Source organism: Mucor mucedo (assembly GCF_025094135.1).
Source record: "Mucor mucedo strain NRRL 3635 chromosome Unknown EV154scaffold_173, whole genome shotgun sequence".
Classification (NCBI taxonomy): Eukaryota; Fungi; Mucoromycota; class Mucoromycetes; order Mucorales; family Mucoraceae; genus Mucor; species Mucor mucedo.
The window spans coordinates 50,220-77,126 of NW_026252457.1; the positions used below are offsets into that span (position 1 = coordinate 50,220).

The following is a 26,907-nucleotide window of genomic DNA, read 5'->3' on the forward strand; positions in this document are numbered from 1 at the left end:
CAAACAATCCAGAGTATGTTTTCTTGAACTTTCATTCAGAACATGTTCAAGGTTCAAAACCAAAAGCATACATATGATCATAATATCAAACTATTTTACTAAATTGCAATACCCAAATACCTGGATTATGCAGCCTGCGGGAGAAGAGAATCATTTTCTTGGTACCTCGTCATTACTGTTATAAAAGTGAGGAGGACTTCTTCTTTACATTCTATCGCATCGCGCTCTCCTTTGGCAAGTTTTCTTCCCTGTTCATTCTCATAAAAAAAAAATATGTAATCAATCAAAGTTGGTGAGAATAGAAAAACATCCTTTGAGATATAAAACCCGCCTTTTATAAAAAATAAAAATCACCCATTATAATTTTTCAGAGACCGTCCTTTTATTCAAAAGATGTCCTCTGGTACTGCACTTATTTTACAAATATAAAAACTTAAACTAGTATTTTTTAAAAAAAAGTAACATATGTCATGATATGCGGGTGATGTATAAATGAACTGTAACAATTGATACTGTAATTATGCAGGAATCATATATGATCCTGTTATTTGCAAACTATAATAGTGATATCAGCTTTTCAAAAGTAGTATACAAGTGCCTTGATTGTATTTAAAGCTGATCGAAAGGATCAAAAGCTTGGTCTACTACAATTACCAATTTTTCTATCAATAAAATGTACCTAGTCTTTAAGAGTTCCCTGCCAGATATTGATGGCGATGAACAACGATTTCGGCCGAATGATGTTATTTTTTGACCATGTCGTATTTTGGCGCCTACTCTCGCACAACTTTAATCCCAAACGGAAGATTGATGTACGGTCACCTCAATACCAAAATGTTGAAAGTTATATCATTAATTTCGTAACATGTTGCATAAAACATGTAGGCTCTTTCTACTGTCGCCTTGAGTGGAAAGCTCTATTATAATAGCATTCTCATCTTGCTCTTGTTGCTTATTTGTTTTCTGTGACAATGCCTAACAAGTTATAAACTTTAAGGATTATCTTTATGAATAAATGCCGAAAGACACACTTTTACGATTTAATGTAAGTTATATACCTAGTATGTTCAAGAACGTCATTAGCAAAGTTACAGAAACATTTACCGATGACAACAATAATATGTGTAATGTTTTTTTCTCACAGGTCCAATTTGTTTTAAAATTGTCTGGGAAATCATCAATCATGTAAACATCTCTTGATATACAATTCCAAAAAAAGTGCCCCTTGTAGCCCAGTTATAACGTCTTGAGAACAATAGATAATGTTATAAAGCGTCATTCAACTGTCCCATTTTTGGATATATGCTTATAGAGATAACAACATTTCTAGCCCTATACCAACGTCACTATAAAAAGTGCATTATTGCATTGTGGAAATAGCAAGTAAACTGTATATAGAAACTTATCAGGAGAAGATACTATTAGTACGAAGTTTAATTACATGTCATGTTTGTGGTGTAAACAACAGTATATTGATCCTTGTTCCTAAAAATGTATGTTTTTATTGTTTTAAAGGAAAATCTATAATAGTTTGTAACCCGGGCTACTAATAGTTGCTACTTTACCTGTACAATTGAAATATTTACGCTAAAAACGTTTATCATACAAGAGGATACGACTGTAAAACTCTTTTCTTAAATAGATGATAATGTGTTTGATAAAAGAACAACATTAGAAGTATAAAGAAGATGAAAGGGCGGACTCTCCCGTCCCTTAGTTATGATTTAATCAATAATGGGATTTCTATTTCGATAGAAAGCTAATATCTTAAACGCATATACATCTGTAGTATAGCATCTTTGTAGTAATTCAATAATTCAAACCCTCTCCAGTACTGATGATGTTATCGTCGACGTTAATTGTCAGTTATCATACTGTGAATTGAAACAAAATGCTTATCCCTAAAAAATGAAGGCTCAAGGTTTATATATAGTGAAATATTCAATTAAACTTTTTGCTGAGTTCGTTTACATCATGTTTGATTCTTACATGTAGAAACCAAAACATATCCATGCATGGCGCTTAACATATATATTTGTTGCACAACTTATAACCACTGTACCCCTATTTTCATTTACTCGCAGGGAATGTAACAACGAACTATCTGTATTCGTTGAATAATCCCATTTCTCAGACCCATTAAAAGAACGGAGAATCATCATATATTAGATTAGTTTTCTTGGGAGTGATCGACCATATGGTAATAATCTATTTTTACATGAATGGAGGCGTATTTGTATCTCTTTAATTATGGCTGATGTTTAGTTAAATGAATTTTTTAATAATCTGCAAGATTAATTTACATATATTCTTGGCGTTGGTAAATTGCTATTTATAAATATCACCCGGTAGTCGATACGTTTCGACAAAGCTTATCAATGAGAGTATTTAAATTACATGTTTTAGCGACTAGCCAAGCCGTACTATGTCGATCTGTATAAATCAATATTGTTGTAAATCGTGCCATATGCATGACGTAACAGGAACAGTACTTGAAGAGTAATGACTACATTGACATAGTTCGAATGACCTAACAATGAGAGCATTATACCAGTGATATATTGACATATGCGGTTTTTGTTTCTAGAAGTTTATGCATATGTTTCAATTGATGCAACAAAACATGTTCATTCGTGTCACTTAGTACACAATTGAAAAGACACTTGATCAAATGGAACCCCTGGAGGTCATTTATTGAATGCGGGGTTCTTATAGTAAGCCCATAAGTCACTCTTCTTTTTCTACGCAAGTTTCAATAAGGCGCTATCAAGGGGTCAGATATCATTTTTTTTCCTTTTTTTTTGAAACAATTTTAACAGGTGATTTATGTTTTTGATAATCCCAGAAGAAATTAGGGTGAAGATTTTCTTGGATTGATTTTAAAAACCCATCCTACAATGGCGGGTTAAAGAAGCATAAATGTATAAAAATGTATAAACTGTGTTTAAAAAAACACTGCCAAGATGGGATACTATGGCGAATTTGGGGTAAACAAATTTCTTTAAAAGGGTTAAGAACATATAGATGGAGGAGATGATAATAACTAGAATAAGGGGGACTGTAGAGAACGTTTGCTCACTTTTATTCTTTATGACATGACTCTGCAGATAATTCAAATATATTTATCAATCCATTACCAAATGACATCTCTTTACTTACCATCACCTGCTTTCTTTAAAAACTGACGTGTGGATGAAATTGTGTAATGACATGGATATGGTTTTCAGGAGGCGCGTATCATTCTATTTTTTGCTGGTCTGTAAAACAATCTGAAGAAACTGTTCTCCCATTCTATAGGTGATTTTAGATCTGCTTTTTTTTGTACTTTGAATCTTTTCAGGCTTATAAGATGGAGTATAGCGAGCTAAGACTGTCATTTTACTGTTCCTACTGCCAAAAAAAAAAAAAAATAAAAAAAATAAAAAAAAATCATGATGTTTCTAAACCGGCTTGTACTCCTTTGTTTCGCACTGTTTGGGTCACATTGACGTGCCTTGGTAGACCCTAAGTCTGCTTCCTGGGGGAATTAAAAGGACTATGGAACATTGAGATTTAAAAGAAGAAATAAATATGTCAGGGAGATTATCATACACAGTGTAAACTCATATGAACACTTGTATAAAAGGGTCAGTTTTAAGAGTATTCAATGTTACCGAAGGATTTAAAAAAGCTGGGAGTTTTTAAGGCTATATAATAGACGCATTCTTGATTAAAGAGCTTTACCTGGGTAGTGTGGCAATCAGGATGTCTTGTATGATACATATACTTTTTTTTTAAAAAAATGCCTTGTTTAACAAAGATTAAGCGGGTTTGCTACATTTCGATTGGGATTGGGTCAGTTTCAGTTAAGAAAAGATAGGATTCAGGTAACTGAAGAAAACGTGGATGGTACACTTCACAAAGAAAGCCACTTGTGCAACGTGAAACCAAATGGGTGTACAGACGAAGTTTTGTGAAACCTCGTTGATGGATGAATACTTTCACTATATTTATAGCTTATAGCATTTGAGCCAGTTCGATAGAAGAATATCTCACTTTTTATATGGGAATAATTTTTTCAGCAAGCACACTAAATGAAAGGGTTGAGTGTTTAATTATAATTTGCAACACAAAAGACAACAATGATTCATTGTTTTTTCAGGAAGCAAATAAACAGAATGTTCTACCGATTGCCTAGTGAATGGCTGTTTTAATATATTTAGTTCAGAGATTGACAGAAAAGAGCCATATGGCAATCTATTTTTAGATGCAAAAGAAGATTTTTTTTGGTTATGGAGCCACAGTTTGTAGCAATTGTGAATGGGATATGTTACAAGTGTTGTACCAAGACAATTAATTTATTGATTATGCATCCAAATGAATTAGATGAGTCACCCAAAATGGTTTTTGAACAAACAATATGGGATTTCAAAAAGGTTACCTGTACACCAATTATCAATGAGTTGGGGCGTACAAGAAAAAAAATCATGTTTATATTTTATACACAATTCTAGGTCCAGAATCATGTGGCCTAAAAGAAAAAAACCTCCACAATGGGGGGCGGGATTAGCAGTATGTAGCAGACCAGTCCTGATGACGGGTCATCAAAACTATCACTCGTTTTTTTTTCATAGCAAGAAAAGGGTATTTCTTCGGAGTTATTTCATAGGGCTAAAAATAGGATTCAACAAAGGAGACCCAAAAGGAACGTGTCTGAGCTTTTGCATGTATTCTTATTTTGGCAGCTCAACAGCAACAAATAAAAAGGAAGATTTTTTTTTTTCATTTTTCATTTTTTTCCTTTTTTTTTTTTTCTTCTTTTTTTTTCTTCTCTCTTAAAAATACAATGGTCTTTTCATCGAAAATCTCACGCATAAAGTCTGTTCGTCTTGGATTCAAAAGCAAGACAGAAACAACGTCATCATCACCACCACCGACAAGACGTGAATATAATCCCTCTTCACCGGCAAGTAACAAAGTAGCCAGTTTTTCTGAAACGTTACTCGTTATTTCCAAGGAGGCCAAAAACACAGAATTCGATGATGTATTCGATAGCTTCTTCTTTAGTGACAAACGTTGTCAAAACCGTGCACTTTACATGGCAGCCAGATTAAAGGGAGGTTTGGACGGAATCATTAATCCAATTCGACCCAGTTCCAGTTACGGTACTTTAGTGGAATTACAACAGCCATTGGTATTGGCCCCATCTCATTCAACACCACTAAAATCAACACCATCGTCATCGGTAGATGGATTTTGGCGTATGGTAGCTCATAGATTATACACGTTAAATTATATTTTATTTGTTTTACCTTCAGACTCGAAATCTCGTATTGAATTTTTAAATAAAATGGAAGCAAATCTATCCAGGATTGGTGATGGAAACGAAATACATAGAAGAGGTGGAATGGAAGCACATTTTGCTATAAGATATGCGTTAGATCATAAGAGACCTAAACGACGCAAGACATTGTTGGAGGATGCTTTCGAACTGGAAAAGCGAAATGGTGGAAATGTTGCTGGCGCTGTACTACCGACCACCGGCCTGGATGAGATCAATAAAACAAACTCGCTTGTGGAAAAAGCAAGAATCATCATCGAACAGTGTTTAGAAAGTGAATCAAAATTAAGCAATTCAGAAAAGGATGCAATGTATATATTTCACAGTATGAGAAACGGTTTACATGGTGCATTCGAACCTCATATTGAATTAGAAGAAGACAGAAATTTACGTCATAGATTAAAAAGAACAGTTGACCAAAATAACCAAGTTTTAAAAAATCCGTTTGAAGATGAAGATTGCATCGTAACAGAAGATGACAGTAATAAGTCTTCAAGAGAAGTAGATAGTGGTTTTTATGATGGCTGGGCCATATCAGCATAGACAACGAAATAATTATTTAAATAAAAAAATCAAACAGCCATCGTTCCCCCAACCCACCCCTCTCTCTCCCCTTAATTCTGTATTCTTTCCTTTTTCACAAGTATTCTTATACTACGGGTCAAATTAATTACTCAAGATATTTAATTTACTTGCCAACACCCCTTTCTTTCATTATTATTAAGAAAACAAAAAAAAAAAACTCTCAAGTTACACCATGTCTTTGCCTGTCGTCATCGTTACAATGTCATCATGCACGCTAAAAGGCGAGACTCCGGTATATAATCATGCAGTTCCTAACCATCTACCGTAGCGGCCTTTCAAAGGATAAAGGCTGCTTCATAACGGAAGGGAGATCCCGCCTGTTGGACATCTGATGGGCATCTCCCCTTACGTTACGTAATTGTAACACGGTCCCCAAAATAGCATAGGCCTGATATTGTTTGTCTCTTTATGATCTACTACATGTCAATATTACAGCCACAAGTTAACGAGGCATAGTGCATTTTTTTAAAATATGACTGGATGAAACTTTTTGGGTCTGAAGCGATGGAATATTACTGTTTTTTACACATGCTGTAAGCCCAATGTAACATGTATGGTGATCAAACAAATACAAGTTTAATTTTTTTCTTCTTTATTTATAATGTTCTGAATTTCTATACCGATGCAGCCATGCTCCAGGTCTGGAAAACCAAAGTTTTTTCAACATGCCATAAGGCTGACAACCAAGTTGCATTATCAAAGTCAAAACCTTATTATTATGGGCATCCCCATAGATATACGAAAAAGTGTATAGTGCAAATAACGGCAGCAGCACAATTGGCGTCGAGAATGAGACTTACCATTCCAAAGTCAACGTCAAGTCAAACACAAATATCTGTATGTCATTTAATGGAAGGTGATTGCAAAGAAAGAAACATTCGGAAATGCCATCGGTGCAGTTTTAACTTATAACCAGCTACAGTTTTTGATGTATCGATTTGGTGCACCACTCATAGGTATCTGATTTAGCGTTACATTCAAATGTATAGCATTCATTTTCTCTCCAATTTCAGCCCGTGTTGCCCCTCTATTCTTATTAGAATGAGATGGTTTACTTGTCAGTTCTAAGCCTCTGAATGCTGCAGTCATGTATAAAGTTTCTAAAAAAAAAATCCAGATATAGTTATAGCCAATCTTACTTTGACTTGCATAATGATATTGCATCCTATTTGAGGTAGTAGTGGCTAGTTTTCGAATGTTATTTTATAGAGAAAAACATTTCCTTCGGTACATAAAAGGAACATGTAGCGAATGTTCGTGCTCTTTGTCACGAGGCTTTTTTTTTTATTCATTTACTCTCAATACTTCGCATTCTAAAAAAAAAAAAAAAAAAAAAAAAAAAGTTTTAAGGTTCGGCAGGATCTACCAAGGATGTTTCCCTTACATTTAAGATGGTCTTCCTTTTTAAAAGGTCTTGGGGAAGATAAATAATAGAATCCCATCCCGGTTTTCTGAATTGACTTTGAATTGACTTTGATAAGTCTTTGATATATATATATATATATATATATATTGCTTACCTTCAATGCTATTGCCAAACTCAATATAATTTTCATGGGCTAACCTATATCGATGACTTATCAGAGTCTAATACTATATGTTGGCACCCCTAAATGATTATAAATGCGTTTATAGCGAGCATTTCATACATGATTTAGCACGCAGACAAACCACGCCAAGACACCCGAAATGACAAGGTTGTCTGATTCACATAAAGATTTGTCACACTATAGAGATAGGTCTAAAAAACCAGCTTTTAAAACAAGATGTGGTCATGGCGTAATCATTTGTCGTAGCGATTTATTTTTAAATAAAAATTTGTATTTTTAGAATAGATCATAAGGGCTAAAATAGATATCGCAGGTTTCAATCAAGTTAATGTTACAATTGGTCATTCGATGCGTGCAAGCGTTTGACATGGTTGAGTGGAATATATCAGAACTTTCAGGAACATGTTGAGATCGGATAGCTGTAACCAGACAAACACTGCATCCAGGTATGAATTTAAAAAGCTGACACTATTTTTAATCATCAATCGAGATCCGAAACAATTGTATTCGTGTTACCTAAACCAGCCCGATTTTTTTTCTTTTTTTTTTAGATGACCCTAATTTGTGGTCAAAAAATATTTTAATGGAAAAAAACAAAAAGAGTGTGTATAAATAATAATATGATTACAAGAATTAAAAGAAAGAAAAGGATGATTTATCCCAAACTCCAAGTAGTACTGAGCCAGTCAAAAGTAACAAAAGATTCTTCTGAAGAGCAAGAGATTTCAGGAGGAGTCAAGACACCATCAACTTTGGAAGGTTTAGGCATAGAGATAGAGGTTTTATCATCGCCTGAATAGAATGCAGCCATTTTACCGTAGCCTTGGATACTAATGACACGGTATTGAGTTTCACCTAGCAACCAATTCTCCATATAGGCACTGTTCACACCGGGTGTCATTCTAGCCAAATTAACTTCCTTGTGAACCTTGACATCGATATACTTTGCGATTTGATCGGGTTCGATATGTTCAATAGGTAAGCCAGTGATGACCATACTGGAGATATCCAAGAGTTCTTCATTGATGTACTTTGAAGCCAATTCTTTGTTTGTGTTCATTGAAAGGAATTCATCACGCAAATGAGCGGAGTCAGTGACAAGGAAGAAAACAATATGTTTGTGATGAGCTTGTTTTTTATAGGCAGCAAGGTCAGAAGCACATTTCACGAAATGGCCCCACTTCTCCAAGTTGTTAGCATCAAACTGAGGATTAGCAAGAGCGTTATCATCGGTACGGATTTGAATACCAATGGACAATACACTTTCCATAGCAAATAATTTCTTATAGGCGTTCAAGAAACGTCTAGCGCCGATGGTAGGCTTAAATAAGAAATTGGTGAGACATCTAAATGTGTTTTCCTTAGTGAGACCCATTGCGTTTAACTTCTTGGTGTACTTCTTGGACACTTGGAATGTACGAAGAATATAACCGCGATTAGAACGCACTTCAACATACTATTTTATTGTTATTGTTGTTAGTTATAAAAATAAATCTTATGTAAAACAAAATAAATACTTACAGTTCCGTTCCACAACTTCTTCCAATCGGTGTTTTCTCCTCCATCAGGGAATAAAGTCTGTGTTAAAATCTTGGCCTTTCTATTCAATGTGTCTACTTTCTGATATCCAAGCAATTCATTCTTATCGTCAGTGAACAAAGCTTCCATTTCTTCGGGATCGTGTGACCATTCAATATGAGGTCGCTCCCAAATAGCCTCAAGAGGCAAAGGATTTAATTCAGCCCAGTTGAGTAAATAAGCACGATCTGTGAGCAATGCATAAAACATGGTAGAGATCATACCTATAAAAACAAGAAGAGGAGTTATTAAAATTAAGAGCAATAAAGGGGTAGAGCATAAATTAACTTACCACCCATTCTATCAGCCAAACCACCACAACCTCTGTTACTATCTTTGGGTACTTCTTTACAAAGATATGAAATAAATTTGGGTTTCTCAGCCACTTTGATATCTGATGGGAAGATACCATCTTGATAGTTTTTCAATGCTTCCATGTCTGTCTTGTGCATTTTGGTATACTTCTCTTGCCAGTTACCACATTCACCGTTTTCGTTGTATTTCCATTCCTCGGTGAAAGCCCCCAGCTCGGCATCGTATTGACTACAGTAGTCTTGAAACTCTTCGGGGGAGGCAAATCTAACTGCTCTTACCAAACTTTGATGGGGCGTAGGCGGTGTGTATGATCCGTCAGGGCTTGTGGGCATTTTAAGTGTGTTGGGCAAGTAACAACGTCCAGCTTCGTTACTTTGATATTCCGTTTCAGCAGCGTCTTGGGTGCCGTCGTCAGTGGAATACATAAAATCTATTTATATAAGTTCTCGGTTAATATAGGAGACCACGAAAGCAATGCCATTTTGACTTACTTGGATAAAAGATCGAGCTTGCAGCCATGAGCACAATGGCAAATAAACTTACCATCGTTAACCCCTTTGCTAATCTATACTTGAATAGTAAGCTTCCTTTGAGGTCATTTTGAGGTTGAACTCTTTGATAAGCAACGTCACTTGCCATCCTTTAACTATGTTTTATGTATAAAAAAAGGGCAAGATAACAAAAAAGAAAAAAAAAAAAAAGGGAAAATGACATCAATCCCAGCATTATTTATAGTCTAATTTCTTGTGGATCTATCTTTTATGGTGCGACTGTTACACAGATTTAAGTTCCGTTTCATTTATGAGCTGGCCAATTATTTTTCTTGGCTGTCCTATACCATGTTATTTTCATATTATTATGTTTTGTTTTGGCTTTAAAAGAAGCCACAACAATAACAAAGCTTTCTATTTAAGACAGCAGTTTCTAAAGGTAATGACAAAATTTAAATAATCACATTAAAAAAAAAGTTTTACTGATTTTTAGGCTCAGGCCTACCCAAATATGGAATTTGACACTATGATCGACGAGACTTATTTGATGATGCGCCCAGGATGCATACTATCAGTGATAACTAATTTGGTAGATTTCGATACTCTTACCTGTAAAGATTAATTATTTTCTGTCTCACAGTGAATGCTAGGTGGCAGTGAATTTACTCAAATTGTTAAATGGCAATCACCTAATGTCTGGGAGCAAACTAGTAAATTAAATTTGTAATTTATAAACCAGTGTGTTAGGTTGTAAAACTAATTACTTTTGATCGCTTCTGTAACATTTGCAAATCATCACACTCTCATTCAATAAAAATTTTGATGAATTAATGGTATAGTTATCATCCTTCAAAGTAACAGAAGGGAAACGACCTGTGTTCTTCAAAGATAAAGACGACTTTTTAAGCCCTCAGCGAGAAATGTGAAACATGGCAAAACGCTGTATCGATGACATATTTTCTGGAGTAGAAAAAACAAAAACAACCGGACTTAAAGAAACAAGCTAGGTCGAATATCAACATATTTGTTTCATCAAGTAGCTTATTCGACGTAAAGAAGCAAAATAGCTAGCATTTTAACAGAGAGGTACGTATCAATCATCCAAAAACTTGTAGTTCGGAGGCAGCAAAACAATTCCGGAAAAATATTATTGGATAATAAGAACATGGTGAATATCTGATACGGTCTTTTTTGGGGGTTGGATAAGTGTACATTCACTCTCCAATGGTTTTATACTTGGAAAGAGGGAAGGATTTGATAATATAGTGAGATCAGCCGCTTTCAATGAGCAACTTACTCTCCCACTTTAAGTCAGAAGAAAGTGACGATATGCTTAATTAAACTGTTTGAATGAAAACGAATGGTCCGAATAAGGTCTCAGTTTAGTTTATTGCTTATGAATTCGAATGAGCTACATTTAGTAAAGCACTAATGAAAAAAAAAAAGTTTGGTAATTCTCAGTGTAAAACAGCCATCCTTATAGTCTTGATGGGACTGTCCCCCGCGGGAGCATATTACTGCTTCATACCATTGGATTTCTCTCAAAAAAGATCGATGCACTAAACGACTTGCCTTATTCTCGCTTTATATTACATGGCAACCGACCACTTCAACAGAATTCAATAAAAATGCTAGTCTTCAATACTTGATGATTGGATTGTACCTTGATTCAAATTAAAAGGGGGCACAGAGTGCTGATTGAGTGATAATGCTAGCAGTAATTGATCAAAGAAAAACTACCTATTGTTTTAATAAACCACTGTAATTAAAATCAGTTTATTATATATTTATAGTGTGGAAAAAAAAGGAGATAAGAGGTAAAGAAAAGAAAAATTGTAGATTTATTAAGTACTTTCCTCGAGAGTTTCGAGAAGTTCCCAATCACCCTTTGAAGATTCCTTCCACAAAGTCACCTTGTTATCGCCACAAGAGACGGCCAAAACGTTACCAGACAATGACCAACTTACGCGCCAAACAACATCAGGGAATTTTTCACCCAAAATTTTGTGAGTCCATTCTGCTTTGGGATGTTCCTGTGTCCAGATCAAAACAGATTTGTCTTGAGAGCAACTTGCTAAATAACTCTTGGGGAGTCCGACATTAGGCGCCCAAGCTACATCGCGAACCCAATCAGAATGTCCGTCCAATGTTTCCTCCTCTTGCCAAGATTTAGAATCATCCCTAAAATAATTGCTTAACTTCTCTCTCTTTCTCTCTTTCTCTGTTTTCCCCTTACTTGTAACCCCAAATCTTGATTAAATTATCACAACCTGCAGAAACAATCTTCTTTATAACATTAACGTTGGGGTTACCGCCATTAGTTTGAACCAAACTACCGGGAATGGCAGCAGGTGCCCATGTAACTGCATTACAGCCAATACCATGTGCATCGATCAACTGTGTTTCCCAAGATCCATCATCTTTTTTCTTTATAGTTTAGTTTTTTTTTTCTGTTGTATTTTTTTCTGTATCCTTTTTGCTTTTATTACCTTTATATTCAAGAATAGAGATCTTACCATCAGAAGAAGCACAAGCCAAAATAGCACCAAGTTCATGAGGTGCCCAAGCAACAGAGTTGACTAAAATTTTCGAGCTTTTTTAATGATACAGCCCAGCCATTGCTGAATATTTTTTTCATATTTTACCTGAAGCAGTGTGTTTGTTGCTTTCATGAATTTTCGACCAGGTACCGTTTTGTTCCTTAAAAATAAGAACACGGCCATCATAGGCACAAGATGCCAAGATGGTGCCGAATTTAGGGTGAGCCCATGCCACTTGCCAAACGGGAGCTGTATTGCTAAACGGTAGGTACAAAAGTTAGTATATGTATACATATTTTTTTTTGGGAAGGCACACATAATAATAACAAAAACTCACTCTGTGATAGTATGAGTTAAAGTTTGATTATCGCCATCAACGTTGAAAATCTTGATGGTGTGATCAGATGAAGCTGTAGCTAAACGGCGAGAATAATAGTCGAGCTGAGCATCGTGCTATTCAGATGTCAAAAAAAAGACGTTATTGTTTGTTTCATCTTGTTTAAATTACGCGCTTTTATAAAGACTTACAATCATATCCTCATGATTTGTTTCAATAGTTTGTAACTCTTTTTGCGACTACATGTAAAAAAAAAAAAAAATGTCAATGAGGAATTGGATTTTTCGAAGGTTTACTGTCTGCGTTGTTCAACTGTCTTCCTCTTACCATGGTTGCTATTATCTCTATAATAAAAAGAAAAGGTGACGATAGAAAGAAACCAGACAAAAAAAAAAAAAAACTCAATCAATTGAAATTATACCTATTTAAACTTCAGCTCTGACGTGGAGTTTCTACACTCGATTTGGTCTGTGTGTCTTGTGTGCATAAAAATTCATCCTTCCTTTGTTACTAATTTGGATAATTGTGGTCTTGTGATGATGACACATATAAGAGTGTTGCAGCCATAATACAGGATCATGTATATCTTGAACTCAATTGACATATTCGGTGTGCCTGAAATTTTCTAGATTATTACGTGCACGTTTCCTGCAGTGGAATAGCTCTCGAAACAAGACAATCAAACATATTTATCTCTATTGTATGTTAAAATTTATAGTATATTTATTGTGTCTTGTAGGTGCTTCATTGTGCAGATATTATTCACGTTTACGAATTTTACCTTTCTAAACAAAATATCTGTAGCACCCGCATTGTAATAAGTGGAAATGAGTTTATTAAACGACTTTGATTGCTCAAGGGTTGTATCTTGCTTTTAGTTATTGATAAATTATTCTCTTAGTAACTGCATCCTCATACAGTTGCTTGTATTCTTATTGATTAGAAAGTACTGGAATAAGCTGTCCCTTAATGGCTTCCCTCAAACTAACGATTAAAGAGAAAAATTACTGACAATAAAATAATGCTACCTTTTTCCTTTGGATTAAACAATAAACATAGAGTTTCTTGTATGAAACAATCAGTGTCGCGATAACTGGTCTAGAGGTAAATTAAACCAAGTCCTCAAGGTGTACATTGGCGGAATTCGTTGATTCAACTTGGCAGAGCAGAGAAAGATATTAATTCATCTTCGACATGTCAATATACTGTGGATCTTCTTGTTCAGGGATACGCGTAAAATTTCCAAAAATGTTTAACCAACCTATCCTGCATACCAAGCATTAGCAAAGTTGTTGGCGGCAGTTCAGTGTAACGTCAATGATTGGCTGTAATCAGTTTGCACTAAAGCCCAGTGTAAACCTATTTTATTTTTATTTTATTTTTTGGCTGAGAAAATAGGAATTCTTTTCGATTTTAAAACCATGTCAGATTCAACATTTGAAGCCTTAGCAAATATACCTGGCCATCTTAGTTCTTTTGCTGCTTCAGCACAAGACGGAAAAGTGGTTCAAGTAAGAGGGAAAAAAAATACGAGATTCAGACCATAGTAAATAATGAGTCTTACATAGTCATCCGAGGGTTCAACAAATACAGAAAAAACAAGCTTGGCTGCATATCAATTGTTGGGTGACGCTACGATATTAGCCAAGTTGACACCTGAACTCCAACAAGATAAACTAAAAAGGATTACAGGTAAGGATGCAAGCACATTGATACGAATTTTGTTCAAGCTTTTAATTTTTGCTTTTATTTAGTGACGTTTCCTTCACAGTATCATGTATTTACAGTATCGGATGATACAATTTATGGCATTGAAAGGACCAACAATGTATCAGCACAATGAAGAGTGTTGAATTCCCGCTTGAAAGCATTTTTGATTCTATAAAAAATAAATTTTCACAATTTTTTTATATTTTCTTTCACCTTTTTTTTTTTTCTTCAATCAAAAAAATGTACGATGATTCACCCAGACCGATAAATGATGAAAACGAACCAGATACCCGGATTTGCTGTTGCCATTCAGATTCACCATGGTATTCAAAATTCTGGCCAGTGATATTCCTATTTTCAATCTTGACTGATTATCCTATGCCGTTACCCAAAGGCAAAAAACCCGGTCAGCATAGAGACTGGGGATTATTGCCCATAGTTATGGTTTGTGGGTTAGCTAGTTTTGTTTATTATGGATATACCTCACGGATTGTTTGTAAGTTTTTTTTTATTGAGCTGTTCATTGTAATAAGTTATTTAATTGTGAATACCTTAAAAGTCGTCTTGTTATGGGATCTCAATCATCGATCCCAAGCCATCGTATACCTGGCTATCTTTACCTTTTTTTTTACATTGTTTCTTGTTTCCTATGCTAGAATCGTATCACAAAAACCAGGTCACCCAAATGCTACACAAATGAAACCATTTTCGATTTTAGGAGAATCAAAGTGGTGTGACGTATGTCAACTATGGAAGCCAGATCGGACTCATCACTGTCGTGTATGTGGTGCTTGTGTCTTAAAAATGGATCAGTAAGTGTTTCCTTGCTGTAAAAGGTTATTTTTTTTGACATTAACTTTTTATATAGCCATTGTCCATGGTAAGAAATATAACAGGAAATAGAAGGATGCACATTAATTGGGAAAACTATAAAAAATAAGGGTCAATGGGTGTGTAGGTATTTCAAATTATCGTTTCTATGTCCAATTCTTATGCTATGTCACACTACTCGGTACTTGGATATTTACAACTTCATTAGTTGCATTTATTCAATTCAATGGCCTAGTAAGTGATGATTTTTGATGTCAAATATAGCAACACATAGTAATCACAACATTTTTTTTTTTAAAAAGAGCACATTTGATGGGATGGCGCTATCAATTTTGATAATGTAAGTAATTGTATTCGAGTACTTGAAAAATATGCTAATTGTGGACATAGTGGAGGAATCATTACGTTCATTCTCGGTGCATTTACCATGTCTCACCTCTGGCTTATTTTGAAGAATCAAACCACCATTGAAAATTCCCAGTTTCAGAAATGGAAAAGAGAGAAACTATCTGGAAATACACGATTGATACCAATGTTTACAGAGAGTGGAAAAAATGTGTTTGATCGGGGCTACCGACAGAATTGGCTGGAAGTGATGGGCAGTAACAGATTACTATGGTTTTGTAAAATGTCAATATCTAAATTTGTTGTACAACTTGTCACTAACTCCGCTTCATCTAGTACCACTCATGTCGAAACAAGGTACTGATGGTGTACATTTTGGCCACAATAGCCAAACTCTAAAAGAGTATCAAGATGAAGATGGGTCACGAAGAATAAAGGCCCAAATGAGCGCTAAATAAATTTATGGTGCTTATAAAGTAAATAAATTTTCTTTTTCTCTCTTCTTTTACTTCTTTATTATATTTTATTTTTTTCTTTTAAAATGTCTTCTCCAGCATCTAGCCAACATTCAAACGACGGTTTACCTTCTATTCCCGGTTGCGATACTATCATTGACCTTGCGTAGGTGAAAACTCTATATAATATTCTAATAGTATTAACTAGTTTCTTTAGCGTGCTTAAAGGTGAAGCCTTGAAAGCCAAGGTTTTAAAGTTAGTTCAAGTGCTTTTCCCTGAATGGGCAGAAGGTGTTGAATCAATTCAAATTGATCGTGTCAGTGGAGCCCTGACAAAGTAAGTTGGTATTATTTTTACCCATGCTTGGCCCTTATTCTCCTTTCTTATTTAGTGCCGTCTTTTTTGTGAATGCACCCAATAAAAGTCGATTGCTGTTACGAGTGTATGGTAATGGCGTAGATCAGATCATTGACCGAGAAAATGAGCTCTCTTGGCTTGCTCGTTTATCAAGCTTAAATATTGGACCCAGCCTCTTGGGCGTGTTCGGTAATGGACGTTTTGAACAATATTTACCTTCGACCACATTAACACATGAGGATATGTGTACTCCCGAGACATCACAATGCATCGCCTCATGTCTTCGTGAACTTCATGACATTGTAACAGTCTATCCCTTCGACCCTACCAAGGATCATTTAGAAGTGTGGTCAAATATCGAAAAATGGTACAAGGTTGTGATGACTCTCTTGCCAAATTTGATGAAGAAAAGTGATGGATGGGCCAAGATTTTGAAGGTGTATAATTTAGAACGTTTACCGTTTCAGATTGAAGAGTGTAAAAATATTTTACAAAAAGTGGATTCACCTATTGTTTTTGCACATAATGATGTAAGTTCTTTTGCTTTAGGATAATGCAATGCGTGCAAGGGCACTAACAATAGATCATTAGACACAATATGGTAACGTGCTTCAACTGGAAAACACAAATGAATTAGTAGTGGTAGATTTTGAATATGCAGGATATAACCCACGTGGATTTGATTTAGCTAATCACATGTGTGAATGGGCCTACAATTATCATTCTGATCAACCTGCTGCCATGAATATGTCTTTATTCCCTACTTATGAAGAACAAATTCGTTTCTTAAAAGCCTATCTCGAAACTCCTTCTAAATTCGATAATCCTGCTATTAATGGCGTTACACCAGAATCTTTACAGAAAGAATGTACCATGTGGCTGATGGCCAGTCATTTATCTTGGGGATTATGGGGCTTAATTCAAGCAAATCAGAGTGAAATTGATTTTGACTACTTTTTATTTTCTACGCAACGTTTAAATGCATTCCGCGAAGAGTTTGCAAAGTGGAGTTCATGAAAAGCGAAAAGAAAACAAAAAAGTATTACGCCCTTAAAAAATAATGCCATAGAATAAATGTTGTAAATAAAATTCATTTTTTTTTTCTTTTTTTTTTACAACTTCTTTTGTAATTTTGCTCTCTTATTATCATACTCCTCTTTGACTTCACGCTTCACAGAACCACTGATTTTCTTTTTAGATTTGCTCTTCGTTGATTTCTGACTAGAGGAAAATAAACTAGACGCAGACGAAAATCCTCCCATCGCAGATAAATCCGCCCTGCTTCCATGCACACCAAATCGAATATCGATACCATTGGATTGCGATCTAGATGCCTTTTTCTGTTGTGAGCTTATACCACCAGCATCAATATCTTCATCTGGAATGGGTCTATTAATAGTTGTGGCTAGCATACTTCGTAAAGAAGCATTCCAATCGGGTGGTGAAGTTGTGTATACATCTTTTTCCATTCCAGATAGAAAACGGGAAGGCGTTTGCGTTCTTCTTTGACCCCAATCATCTCTTTGTTTCAGTGATATGCAATAGAGCAGGACTAAATAACAGCTTAAATACTAGTAAACTATAATCATTTGATTAAACTTACATTTGGAACGGGTCATTGCCACATACAATAAACGACTACAAAGTTGATTAGAAGGGTTTAAATCAAATCCAAACCAAAGATATATATTCACCCTTCCTCTTCGATATCATCACATCGAGAATGTGGAATCACACCTTCATTGCAAGTAGCAATAAACACGCAAGGCCATTCAAGACCTTTCATGTTTGTTTGGTTAGCATATCAGGCACTGCTTACAAGTCATCTTTATCTTACCCTTAGCAGAATGGATGGTTGCGATTGTGACCTTCTAAATAGTTGGAAGACGAGAAAATCAATACAACATCTAACATCACATTATTTAATACTCACACCACCTTCAGCTTCCTCCAACTCCTTTTGATTGGAACAAAGAGCACAGTATTCTAAAAATTCGGTGACAGGGTCTGCCTTATAATGGAAGTACTCCTCACCATCAGGCCCTAAGTCATCATCTGGACCGAAATCGTCTAAGCTATATTCCTGTGGTTCTGGTTTAACAGAAGGCTCTGGTTTAACAGTAGGCTCTGGTTTAACAGTAGGCTCTGGTTTAACAGTAGGCTCTGGTTTAACAGTAGGCTCTGGTTTAACAGTGAATTCTGATTTAATAGAAGGTTCTGATATAATGCTCGGCTCTGATTTGACACCAGGTTCTGGTTTGACACCCGTTTCTTTCTCCATCCTATTCAATTGTATAAGTTACAGAACTAAATCAATTTGACAAAGTTATACCCATTCTGCATGGTCTCGTCCACAGGTTTAACCGCTGTCGTATTTTCAGTGTCCTCTTCATAATGGTCGTTGTGTAAAGCAGCATCTTCTGTAGTCTTTTTGGCGATCGATAAAAGTTCACCCAAATTTTGCCATCTAGATTCATAGTCTTGAAAGTAATGATCTTTTAAATACTTTTCATACTCTGTAGCTTCATAAATATAACTTAAAATATCCGTCACTTCTTTCTATATATATGTATATAATAGGGTTCCATTAGCCCCTGTTTTACAAGCTACCATTTAGACTCTTACCTTATTTTCAATCATATCACGAATATGGGTACAAATCATTACGAATTGTCTAATTTTGCCAACCATTTGTGGAGGGACTTTTATGTCACAGCTGCCATGCCCAATTTCTCGAAGTGAATCAAGCAAAGTGCCGTTATTATCCATATCAAATGTTAGAATCCTCTTAAGCCAGACTTCGCCGATACCTCTTTTAGGCACATTGATGATACGTGTGAATGCTGAGATGTTCTTTGGGTTGTAAGCAAAGGATAAATAGCATGTCATATCCTTGACTTCAACACGATCAAAGAAACGATCGCCACCGACCTACGTTATATGAGTAACCGAACTTATTGTTTCCCTTCTTCCCCCAAACCATGTGATACTTGCCATCGTAAAAGGAATCTTGCTTAGTCGGAAAGCACTTTCAAATTGTTGCGAAATAAAATTCATGCGCATAAGAATCGCGATATCCTTGTATTGAATAAGTCCCTTGGAATATACAATGGCTTTCTTAATTTCGGCGGCCACGAAATCAGCTTGAGATTTTGGATCCTGAGTTGTGATTAAGGAAATGGGGATGCCTTCCGGGTTATTTGTATAAAGTAACTTGTCGATTCGTTGCTCATCTAATGTGTGTGCATTGTTTAAAAACATAGTATCCTTCATGTAGATATAAAAGTATACACTACCTTGTTTAATGACATGTAAAGCGGACTTGATTACCTTTCCTGTACTACGGTAGTTTTGCTCCATCTTGATGGAACGGGTGCCATCAAATTCTTCCTCCATCTTTCCAAAATTCTTGGGCTCAGCACTACGCCAGCCAAAAATGGATTGATCTGGGTCACCGACAATAGTAACACTTTTCTTATTGACTTGCTTCATCATGAGTTTAATCAAATCGTACTGAACAATATTGGTGTCTTGATACTATCATATGCATGATTAAAAATTCATCTCATTCACAAATACCATTATTGAATTATTTTACCTCATCGACTAAAATACTCTTGATATTAGAAAGAACATTTTTCTTTCTTTTTAGTAAAGCACAACATTTCAATAGCAAGTTATCATAATCCTAATATATCCCAGATTACTATATGGCTCCTTCAGCCCTGTTTTGTGTAAGTGTCATTCTTACCAACATATTTTGTCTTTTCAACTCTTCCTCGTAGGCCATGAAGACAACTGCGATGTATCTAGTTTTATATTCTTTGCCATATAACTCCTTGTACATGTGTTCGTCTTCTCCCTTACTTTTTGCTTTACTGATAATACCCAATAATGCGCCTATTTTATAACTTCAGTTTTCATTGGAAGGGTTGTAATTGCCTTTCTTACCGGGTGTCAGCGTTTTTCTGGTGAATTCATCGATATTTATATTTTTATCTCCCTGAATTGTTTTGATAATAGTCTTGCTAATAAATAAACGTTCAGTTTTTTGACAGTTCAAGAGAAACATTCTAATGCAACTTACCTTTGGTCAGGATCGCAAATGCTGAAACTGGGGTCTATTCCAGCATAATGACCGTAATGGTGTAAAAGTCTAGAACATATAGCATGAAAAGTACCAATGAGCAATCGATTTGTTTTGTTGGCACCGATTAACTTGAACAGACGTGTCTTCATTTCATTTGCTGCCTTATTAGTAAATGTAACGACAATAATTTGGTTTGGCTCGAACCCTTTTTCGATGACAAGGTAGGCGACCCGATACGTCAACACTATAGGGTTTCAGTTTACATATACATATCTGTGAACTGTTTTTGACAAATTTACCCCTTGTTTTGCCAGATCCGGGTCCAGCCAATATTTGTAAGGAGTCGGCATTGGATAAGACTGAATCACGTTGTGTTGGATTCAGAGACTCCAAGGCTGTTTGGAACTTTTCCTTCTCATTCGACATTTTCGAATTGTTTTCGTACAAGTTAGGCAAAAAGAAGAACTGGCACTTTTTTTAACTTATTTGATCTTGGTGCACACACAAACTCCGTTCTCAATTAAAATACCACTTGTCGCGCTGTTAATTTATATAAAAAATGATTATCCTCATCCTTGGATCATCGACTCAAAGACTCAACAATGTAGACTGATAATTAATCTTTAAATATGGTGTTTCATGGAAAGTAATTCTGCTTATTTACTATTTGGCATCAGATAGTTTGACCGGATTTAAAAAAACAAATTCTTACCCTGCTTCTACTCTTTTAAACTTGTTTTTAGGATCGGTTGTATTGCATTAGGCACAACTGTTAGTACAAAGCACATGGTATTTTAAAGTAATGCTTTATAGATAACAGTAATGCTGTCTCGACTATTAAATTGAACATTAAATACTTACAAGTGATACGAATATGAAAATTTTTCATAATTTTGACTCAAAAAAAAAAAGAGAGCTAAACAAGATTTTAATAATTGAATGTGCCCACTCTATGTTCACTTAAAAAAGTGAAGGGGGAAATAAATAATTATGTTACAAAACTACGGAGTATACAATTAAGGAGAGAGCAAGAAATCTATCCTTATCTCTCAAAACTTTTAACAATGTCTTCAAGTGATCGGCCTTTTGTCTCTGGTACCTTAAAATAAGTAAACACTAAAGCAAGAGCGGCAACGCCAGCAAAAATAGCAAAAGAGTAGCCCTTGATATTATCAAAAATGATAGGAAAGCATTGACCGATCAAAAAATTGGTAGCCCAATTCATTGCCGTTGCAATCGATCCCACTGCCGAGGAAGCATACACAGGTGTTAACTCGGACGTCATCATCCAGGGAATAGGCCCAATACCAATAGCAAAGGATAAGACATACCCAAAGACGGAGAAAACCAAAAGAGAGCCAATATTATAGACATAACCTAGAATTAATAAAATTGAGAAAATACAGGCTCCCCCTTCAGCGATAAGCAGAAGAGGACGACGGCCCATACGATCAATTAAGACCAGTGAGACAATAGTGGATACAAAGTTAACAACAGTGGTTACAATGGCCATGTACTTTGACATTTCTGCGGAAAACGACATTTTGAAGATAGTTGTGGAGTAGTACATGACGGCATTCATACCAATTAGCTGTTGGGTGATATGCAGAGTAAGTACAGTGCCGGCAATACGACGAATAAGAGGATCTTTGAATATCTGTATCATGTTCATTGGCTCGCTCACACCATCTTCTTCAGGAGCAACACCATCTTCGAATAATGAATTTGTAAAACTGTCATTTTCAGCTTTTTCTTCCGTAGGTTTTCCTTTAGATAATGGTTGTCCATCTTTTCCAGTGATAGTCGTAGCAGCAACTGTGCCTAATTGACCTTGAACCATGTCAAAGAACTCTCTGTCAATATCAGCATTAGGCCGGAGACTTTGGAGTGCTAGTTTCGCTTCATCAATACGATTGACAGATATAAGGTAGCGAGGCGATTCAACACAACCAGCCATCAGGAAGAATTGAGCAACAGCAGGAATAGCAACAATAGCGTAATTAATTCTCCAAAGGGGAACTACAGCAAGCGGGAGACCGACTACGGAAGCCAATAAAATACCAATCACAATAGCAAATTGGTTTATAGTGCCCATAGTACCACGGGCTTTAATTGTAGAGATCTCGCCGACATAAGTAGGAGTCACCAGAGATCCAAGACCGCATGAAAGACCACAGGAGATTCGACCCACAATAAACATGGCAGGTGTGACAGAGCAACCGATTAGGAGAGCACCTATAATCCAACCAATGTTGTTAAAAATGATGGTTTTTTTACGACCGAATTTCGTTTGAATAAAACCACCAAATAGACCACCTATCAAACCGCCGACACAAAATGAAGATACTGCAAAACCCCAAAGGGCATTACTCATTGGTAAACAATCCGGAAAGGATTTGCTAGCAACATAACTAAGGCCGTTTTTACAGGCATGTGTGATTTCACCGGGAACGTTAGCAGATCCAATCACCCAACCATTACTAAATGAACCAAGACAAGATATAATGACACAATATACCATGTATCCTGGTAAATTCAATTCAAGGGAATCCATTTCTAGGAAAGTTATTTAACCGATTTTTTTTTTCAGAAATAAAAAAAAAAAAAGAAAGTGAAAGTGAACTGGAATTATGGTTTTGGTGATTGAATAAATACATGATGCATTATATATTAATTTTTCTTTGTTTTTTGGATTCACCCTATCACATTCTTTAATTAGAATTCTCTCTCAGCCCAGGAGAAAAGAAATAAAATTGGCAGTATTGCTTTTATCGGGATGTTTTGTCGCCAAAAACCATAAACTGCCCTTTCTATTGTTTTAACAAAAGATAGGGATACGTGAGTTGTATGAACAATTTTTTTTCTTGTGCTATGAGCAAAATTAAAATAATCCGTGATTCATTTAAAAAAATCGGGACTGATAATTAGCTGATACTTAAACAAAACGAAACGTGTCTAGACAACCAGACTTTGAAGAAAAAGTTCCTTTAGCAATATTTCTATCCGCTTTAGGAATATAACTTGCTTTGCGAAGCAACTAAAACATTTAATCCCTTTAGCATACAGTTATTACCCCCTTTTCAAGAAGTCCCTGACGGAACAAGCGCCCTCTCCGTATTTTGAGCGAATTTTAAACTATGGTAAATTACAACGATTTTAAAACTTTCAGGTTTTTCAAAAAAAAAAAAAAAAAAGAAAGTGCCTTATCGAAATTTTTTTGTTGCAGAAATACGCATACAAACAAGTATTTAATGCTGTTGTTCATTAGATTTTTTCTATGTGCTCATGACCATACCTCCTAGAAGAAACTCACTTTTAGGGTGGAAAGACTGTGGCGGGAGTTTTTAAACCACTTGTTTAGAGTTGGCGTTTTATAAAAGTTGCTACTCAAACTTTGAGAAAAAGAAGCTATTCAAATAGCTGAAGGAAGTATGCTACAAAAGAAAAACAGCTGTCCAACCTGATATAAAGCCCATTTTATCATTAATTCGATTAAAAAACTGCCTTTTTTATGTTTTATCCGAATTGTGCTCGTCTCTTAAACTCTCTTGTTCAAATGCATTTTTTTAAAATTTGAATTGCAGACAAGTGATGAATCGGGAAATTTGACCAAACTCAAAATAAAAAATTCACGCTGCTTATTAACAAAGATTATTGTTTTTTTTTATTCGTGACGTTCCTAAAATATAATGCACTTATGCACAACACAAAATATGGTTTATCACTTCACATTCTTCGCTTTTTTTGGTCCCCCGAAATGTATCAAAAATCCATACTGTATTTTGCTTAAATAGATCAATGTTTATAATTGGCATTTTTGAAAGAACTAACATTGTCACATATAATTCTTAAAAAACTTTGTACAATTTCGTCTATTTATTTTGGTTATATCGTATGACTGGATCAACACGCTTGGGAGTATAAGACTATTCCGAATAACCAATCTCTTTTTTGGTTAACTTGATATCCATAGCACCTATCAAGTCGTAAAGCTGCTTGATTTTTGATACACCCACTACTGGAGACAAAATAAGGCTTTGTAAAATGCCACGCCAAAGCAATCTGAGCACTTGTGGCATTAAGATTTTTGCGACTACTTGAACTCGGTCAATAATAGTTTCGTTGCAGTCCTGATTAGCCTCAGGATATATTCTTGTTGTAACAAATATTGCATCTGAACGAGTAGTAGTCCTGCTTTTTCCGGTGAGTTTGCCTCCGCCGAAATGGGAGTGAGGCATTCCTGATATACCAACATCCAGGCAATAAGGCTTGATTTCTCGCTCTTCCTCGCGATACAATGAATTGTACAAATGGTTCATGGGCACAAATTTAGCCCAACCTTTACGTTCAGCGATTGCATTTAGCTTATGAAATTTCCAGGCAGGCATACAGCTAGCCCATATGTAACTGTTACTTGGGTATAAATATCTCGCTCAAATTCTTAACAGAACAATTTTTTTCCCAGTATGTAAATGTATACTCACCATACAATGAACCAATAGTCTAGACAGTGTGTTCCTCAAACTGACTCTATTTTGACCTTTAAACAGATTTAAGTACTCTGAAAAGTTTTGATAAACCAACAGTATAATTTTCCAGAAACGGTCATCAAGACTACTTGTTTTTTTTTCAAGCCGGGTATGCTTCAAATTAATAAATTCAATTTGATTAGCAGAACGGTACACAATACAATTTTAGGTGCGTATAAGTGCAAAATGGGAATATGTTTAAATCAACGGATATTAAAACCACGTGGAAGCACGTGCAATTTAAAACGTATTTAGTATAGCTGTTTATTAAATAAAAGATATTATGCTTAATAGATATGTAGGATTGTAATAAGGAAAGTGTAAAGTATTGAGTATAGTGATGAGTATATAATGATAGTTATTGGATTATTTAATATGTTAGTGTCCAAATGCAGCAATGCTTCCATCATTTGATCGACTTGAATCTGTTGGATCAGGTATAACTGTCGTCATTAAATTTTTGGAAGATACAGACTTTGGAATTATTGGATTTGTTTCTTGTGGAGGAGTAAAACCCAGAAGATTTGAACTGTGATGAATAGGCAATAGCAAAGTAATTCTCTTTGCAGCCCAAAGAGATATGTTAAGTGGGAGCAGTACCAGGCTAACAACTAGACCATGTGCTTGCTGACGTTGATCTTGTTCAATCCTATAGCAGATATATTGATCAAATTCACGAACTTTTAAATCCAATGCTGTAAATTGTTCTTCAGTCCATGATCTTAATGATATGTCACGTTTTTCGAATCGTTTTAGTGCCTTTGCTAGCTGATGTAACGTAGGATTGATCTCTTCAGTAACTTGTCCCAAATCTTTTTTTGTAACAAACGCTTTGCGAAGTCCAAACAGCTCTTTTTCTAAAGTATCTAACCTTGTCTGCAATACTTGAACTTGAGTGTCTGTAACTATGGCTTCACTTTGAAGAAACAAAGTACGTTCTTGCAATAAAGCCATGATGTGTGATACTGGTTTTATAGATGCAGCTAATATGAAGACAGTAACATTAAAGGCACTAATGTATTTATCAACGTTGCTAAGTAGATATCTGCTATATTGTAATGTGTAACCTGCAATGGCTGGTGATACTGTAACCCAAATTAGACCAGCTAGTTCGTGGCGACGGAGTTCTGCAGTTATTAATTTTCTTTTAGAATGCTCTGCTTGCATACGTTTGGAATAAGCATCGTCTTGCTTTGTATTTGCAAGCCCTGCTTGTTTCATTTCTGTGGAGGATTGGTGATGTATAACTCTTCGGGTTCGAGCGCTTTCGTAATAAGCCCATGGAACTTAATAAATCCGTTAGTCCTGTGAAATAATTGTTGGTTTATTTATTTTGTTACCGGTCATCCATTTATAAACATAGTATAGAATTAACATTAGCATGAGGAAATCACTCCAAATCTCAGCACTTCCTGCAACAAAAGCGCCTAGTGTGGGAATAACAGCAAGTAAGATTGGCCATGATACAGCAGGCGAGAACTCTTCGATATTATCGGTGGCATTTGAATTTGCTTTAGCTTGTTGTGGTTGTCTTTTAGATTGTTGGTAATGTCTTGTGAAGACATTATCCCCATCATTTTCTGATAGTGACATAGTTTTTTTTATAGAAAAGAAAGGAGAAAGAAAGGAAAGTATAATGTGAAATTCTATGGGAAATTCAATCAGTATTTATAATTTATCTTAGTTTTTGTTATTATCAGCTGAAAGTAGTGGTACAAGGATTGCTTTCACGGATTCAAGGGCTCTGTTACAGTGAAAATCAAATAGAATTGGAATTCTTGCACTGCCGTCCCGTTTAGGATTAGACCCTGATATTTAATGTAACATATACTCAAAAGAAGAAGTCAACCAATTGATCGAGAACAATGTAAAA

General features: G+C 35.5%; 9 protein-coding genes across 9 annotated transcripts; 3 read left to right on the top strand and 6 right to left on the bottom strand.

The window, feature by feature from the left end:
* The first annotated feature begins 4,758 nt into the window (after positions 1–4,758).
* EV154DRAFT_527985 (uncharacterized protein) lies at positions 4,759–6,132 on the top strand. The gene has a single exon (XM_051603535.1). The coding sequence runs from the start codon at positions 4,826–4,828 to the stop codon at positions 5,861–5,863; it is 1,038 nt and encodes a 345-aa protein (XP_051451761.1). The 5' UTR covers positions 4,759–4,825; the 3' UTR covers positions 5,864–6,132.
* A 1,837-nt stretch (positions 6,133–7,969) lies between these two features.
* Positions 7,970–10,028, bottom strand: EV154DRAFT_473321 (uncharacterized protein). Its single transcript, XM_051597932.1, has 4 exons — positions 9,840–10,028; positions 9,326–9,778; positions 8,977–9,257; positions 7,970–8,911 (listed from the first exon to the last, which is right to left on the bottom strand). The coding sequence occupies exons 1-4, from the start codon at positions 9,985–9,987 to the stop codon at positions 8,111–8,113; spliced, it is 1,683 nt and encodes a 560-aa protein (XP_051451762.1). The 5' UTR covers positions 9,988–10,028; the 3' UTR covers positions 7,970–8,110.
* Positions 10,029–11,585: 1,557 nt separating this feature from the next.
* EV154DRAFT_527988 (WD40-repeat-containing domain protein) lies at positions 11,586–13,156 on the bottom strand. The gene is made up of 7 exons (XM_051603536.1): positions 13,044–13,156; positions 12,908–12,955; positions 12,717–12,832; positions 12,485–12,636; positions 12,329–12,418; positions 12,076–12,259; positions 11,586–12,020 (listed from the first exon to the last, which is right to left on the bottom strand). The coding sequence occupies exons 1-7, from the start codon at positions 13,044–13,046 to the stop codon at positions 11,684–11,686; spliced, it is 930 nt and encodes a 309-aa protein (XP_051451763.1). The 5' UTR covers positions 13,047–13,156; the 3' UTR covers positions 11,586–11,683.
* Positions 13,157–14,659: 1,503 nt separating this feature from the next.
* On the top strand, positions 14,660–16,106 carry EV154DRAFT_527995 (DHHC palmitoyltransferase-domain-containing protein). Its single transcript, XM_051603537.1, has 7 exons — positions 14,660–14,922; positions 14,986–15,238; positions 15,295–15,306; positions 15,368–15,491; positions 15,560–15,597; positions 15,648–15,880; positions 15,939–16,106. The coding sequence occupies exons 1-7, from the start codon at positions 14,667–14,669 to the stop codon at positions 16,058–16,060; spliced, it is 1,038 nt and encodes a 345-aa protein (XP_051451764.1). The 5' UTR covers positions 14,660–14,666; the 3' UTR covers positions 16,061–16,106.
* A 37-nt stretch (positions 16,107–16,143) lies between these two features.
* EV154DRAFT_570031 (kinase-like domain-containing protein) lies at positions 16,144–17,432 on the top strand (the record flags this gene model as incomplete). Its single annotated transcript, XM_051606175.1, has 4 exons — positions 16,144–16,223; positions 16,275–16,394; positions 16,450–16,945; positions 17,007–17,432. The coding sequence occupies 4 exons, from the start codon at positions 16,144–16,146 to the stop codon at positions 17,430–17,432; spliced, it is 1,122 nt and encodes a 373-aa protein (XP_051451765.1).
* Positions 17,433–17,449: 17 nt separating this feature from the next.
* On the bottom strand, positions 17,450–20,380 carry EV154DRAFT_93738 (P-loop containing nucleoside triphosphate hydrolase protein). Its single transcript, XM_051607849.1, has 11 exons — positions 20,167–20,380; positions 20,014–20,103; positions 19,712–19,952; positions 19,410–19,648; positions 19,041–19,346; positions 18,748–18,974; positions 18,349–18,697; positions 18,253–18,286; positions 18,110–18,194; positions 18,045–18,053; positions 17,450–17,967 (listed from the first exon to the last, which is right to left on the bottom strand). The coding sequence occupies exons 1-11, from the start codon at positions 20,260–20,262 to the stop codon at positions 17,931–17,933; spliced, it is 1,713 nt and encodes a 570-aa protein (XP_051451766.1). The 5' UTR covers positions 20,263–20,380; the 3' UTR covers positions 17,450–17,930.
* A 1,167-nt stretch (positions 20,381–21,547) lies between these two features.
* On the bottom strand, positions 21,548–23,062 carry EV154DRAFT_578938 (major facilitator superfamily domain-containing protein; the record flags this gene model as incomplete). The annotated part of the gene is made up of 1 exon (XM_051606569.1): positions 21,548–23,062. A coding segment is annotated over one exon (1,515 nt), but the record flags the coding sequence as incomplete, so codon positions are not given.
* A 1,369-nt stretch (positions 23,063–24,431) lies between these two features.
* Positions 24,432–24,911, bottom strand: EV154DRAFT_430747 (putative aryl-alcohol dehydrogenase; the record flags this gene model as incomplete). The annotated part of the gene is made up of 1 exon (XM_051596556.1): positions 24,432–24,911. A coding segment is annotated over one exon (480 nt), but the record flags the coding sequence as incomplete, so codon positions are not given.
* A 501-nt stretch (positions 24,912–25,412) lies between these two features.
* On the bottom strand, positions 25,413–26,417 carry EV154DRAFT_430746 (uncharacterized protein; the record flags this gene model as incomplete). The annotated part of the gene is made up of 2 exons (XM_051596555.1): positions 25,413–26,320; positions 26,375–26,417. The coding sequence occupies 2 exons, from the start codon at positions 26,415–26,417 to the stop codon at positions 25,413–25,415; spliced, it is 951 nt and encodes a 316-aa protein (XP_051451769.1).
* Positions 26,418–26,907: the final 490 nt, after the last annotated feature.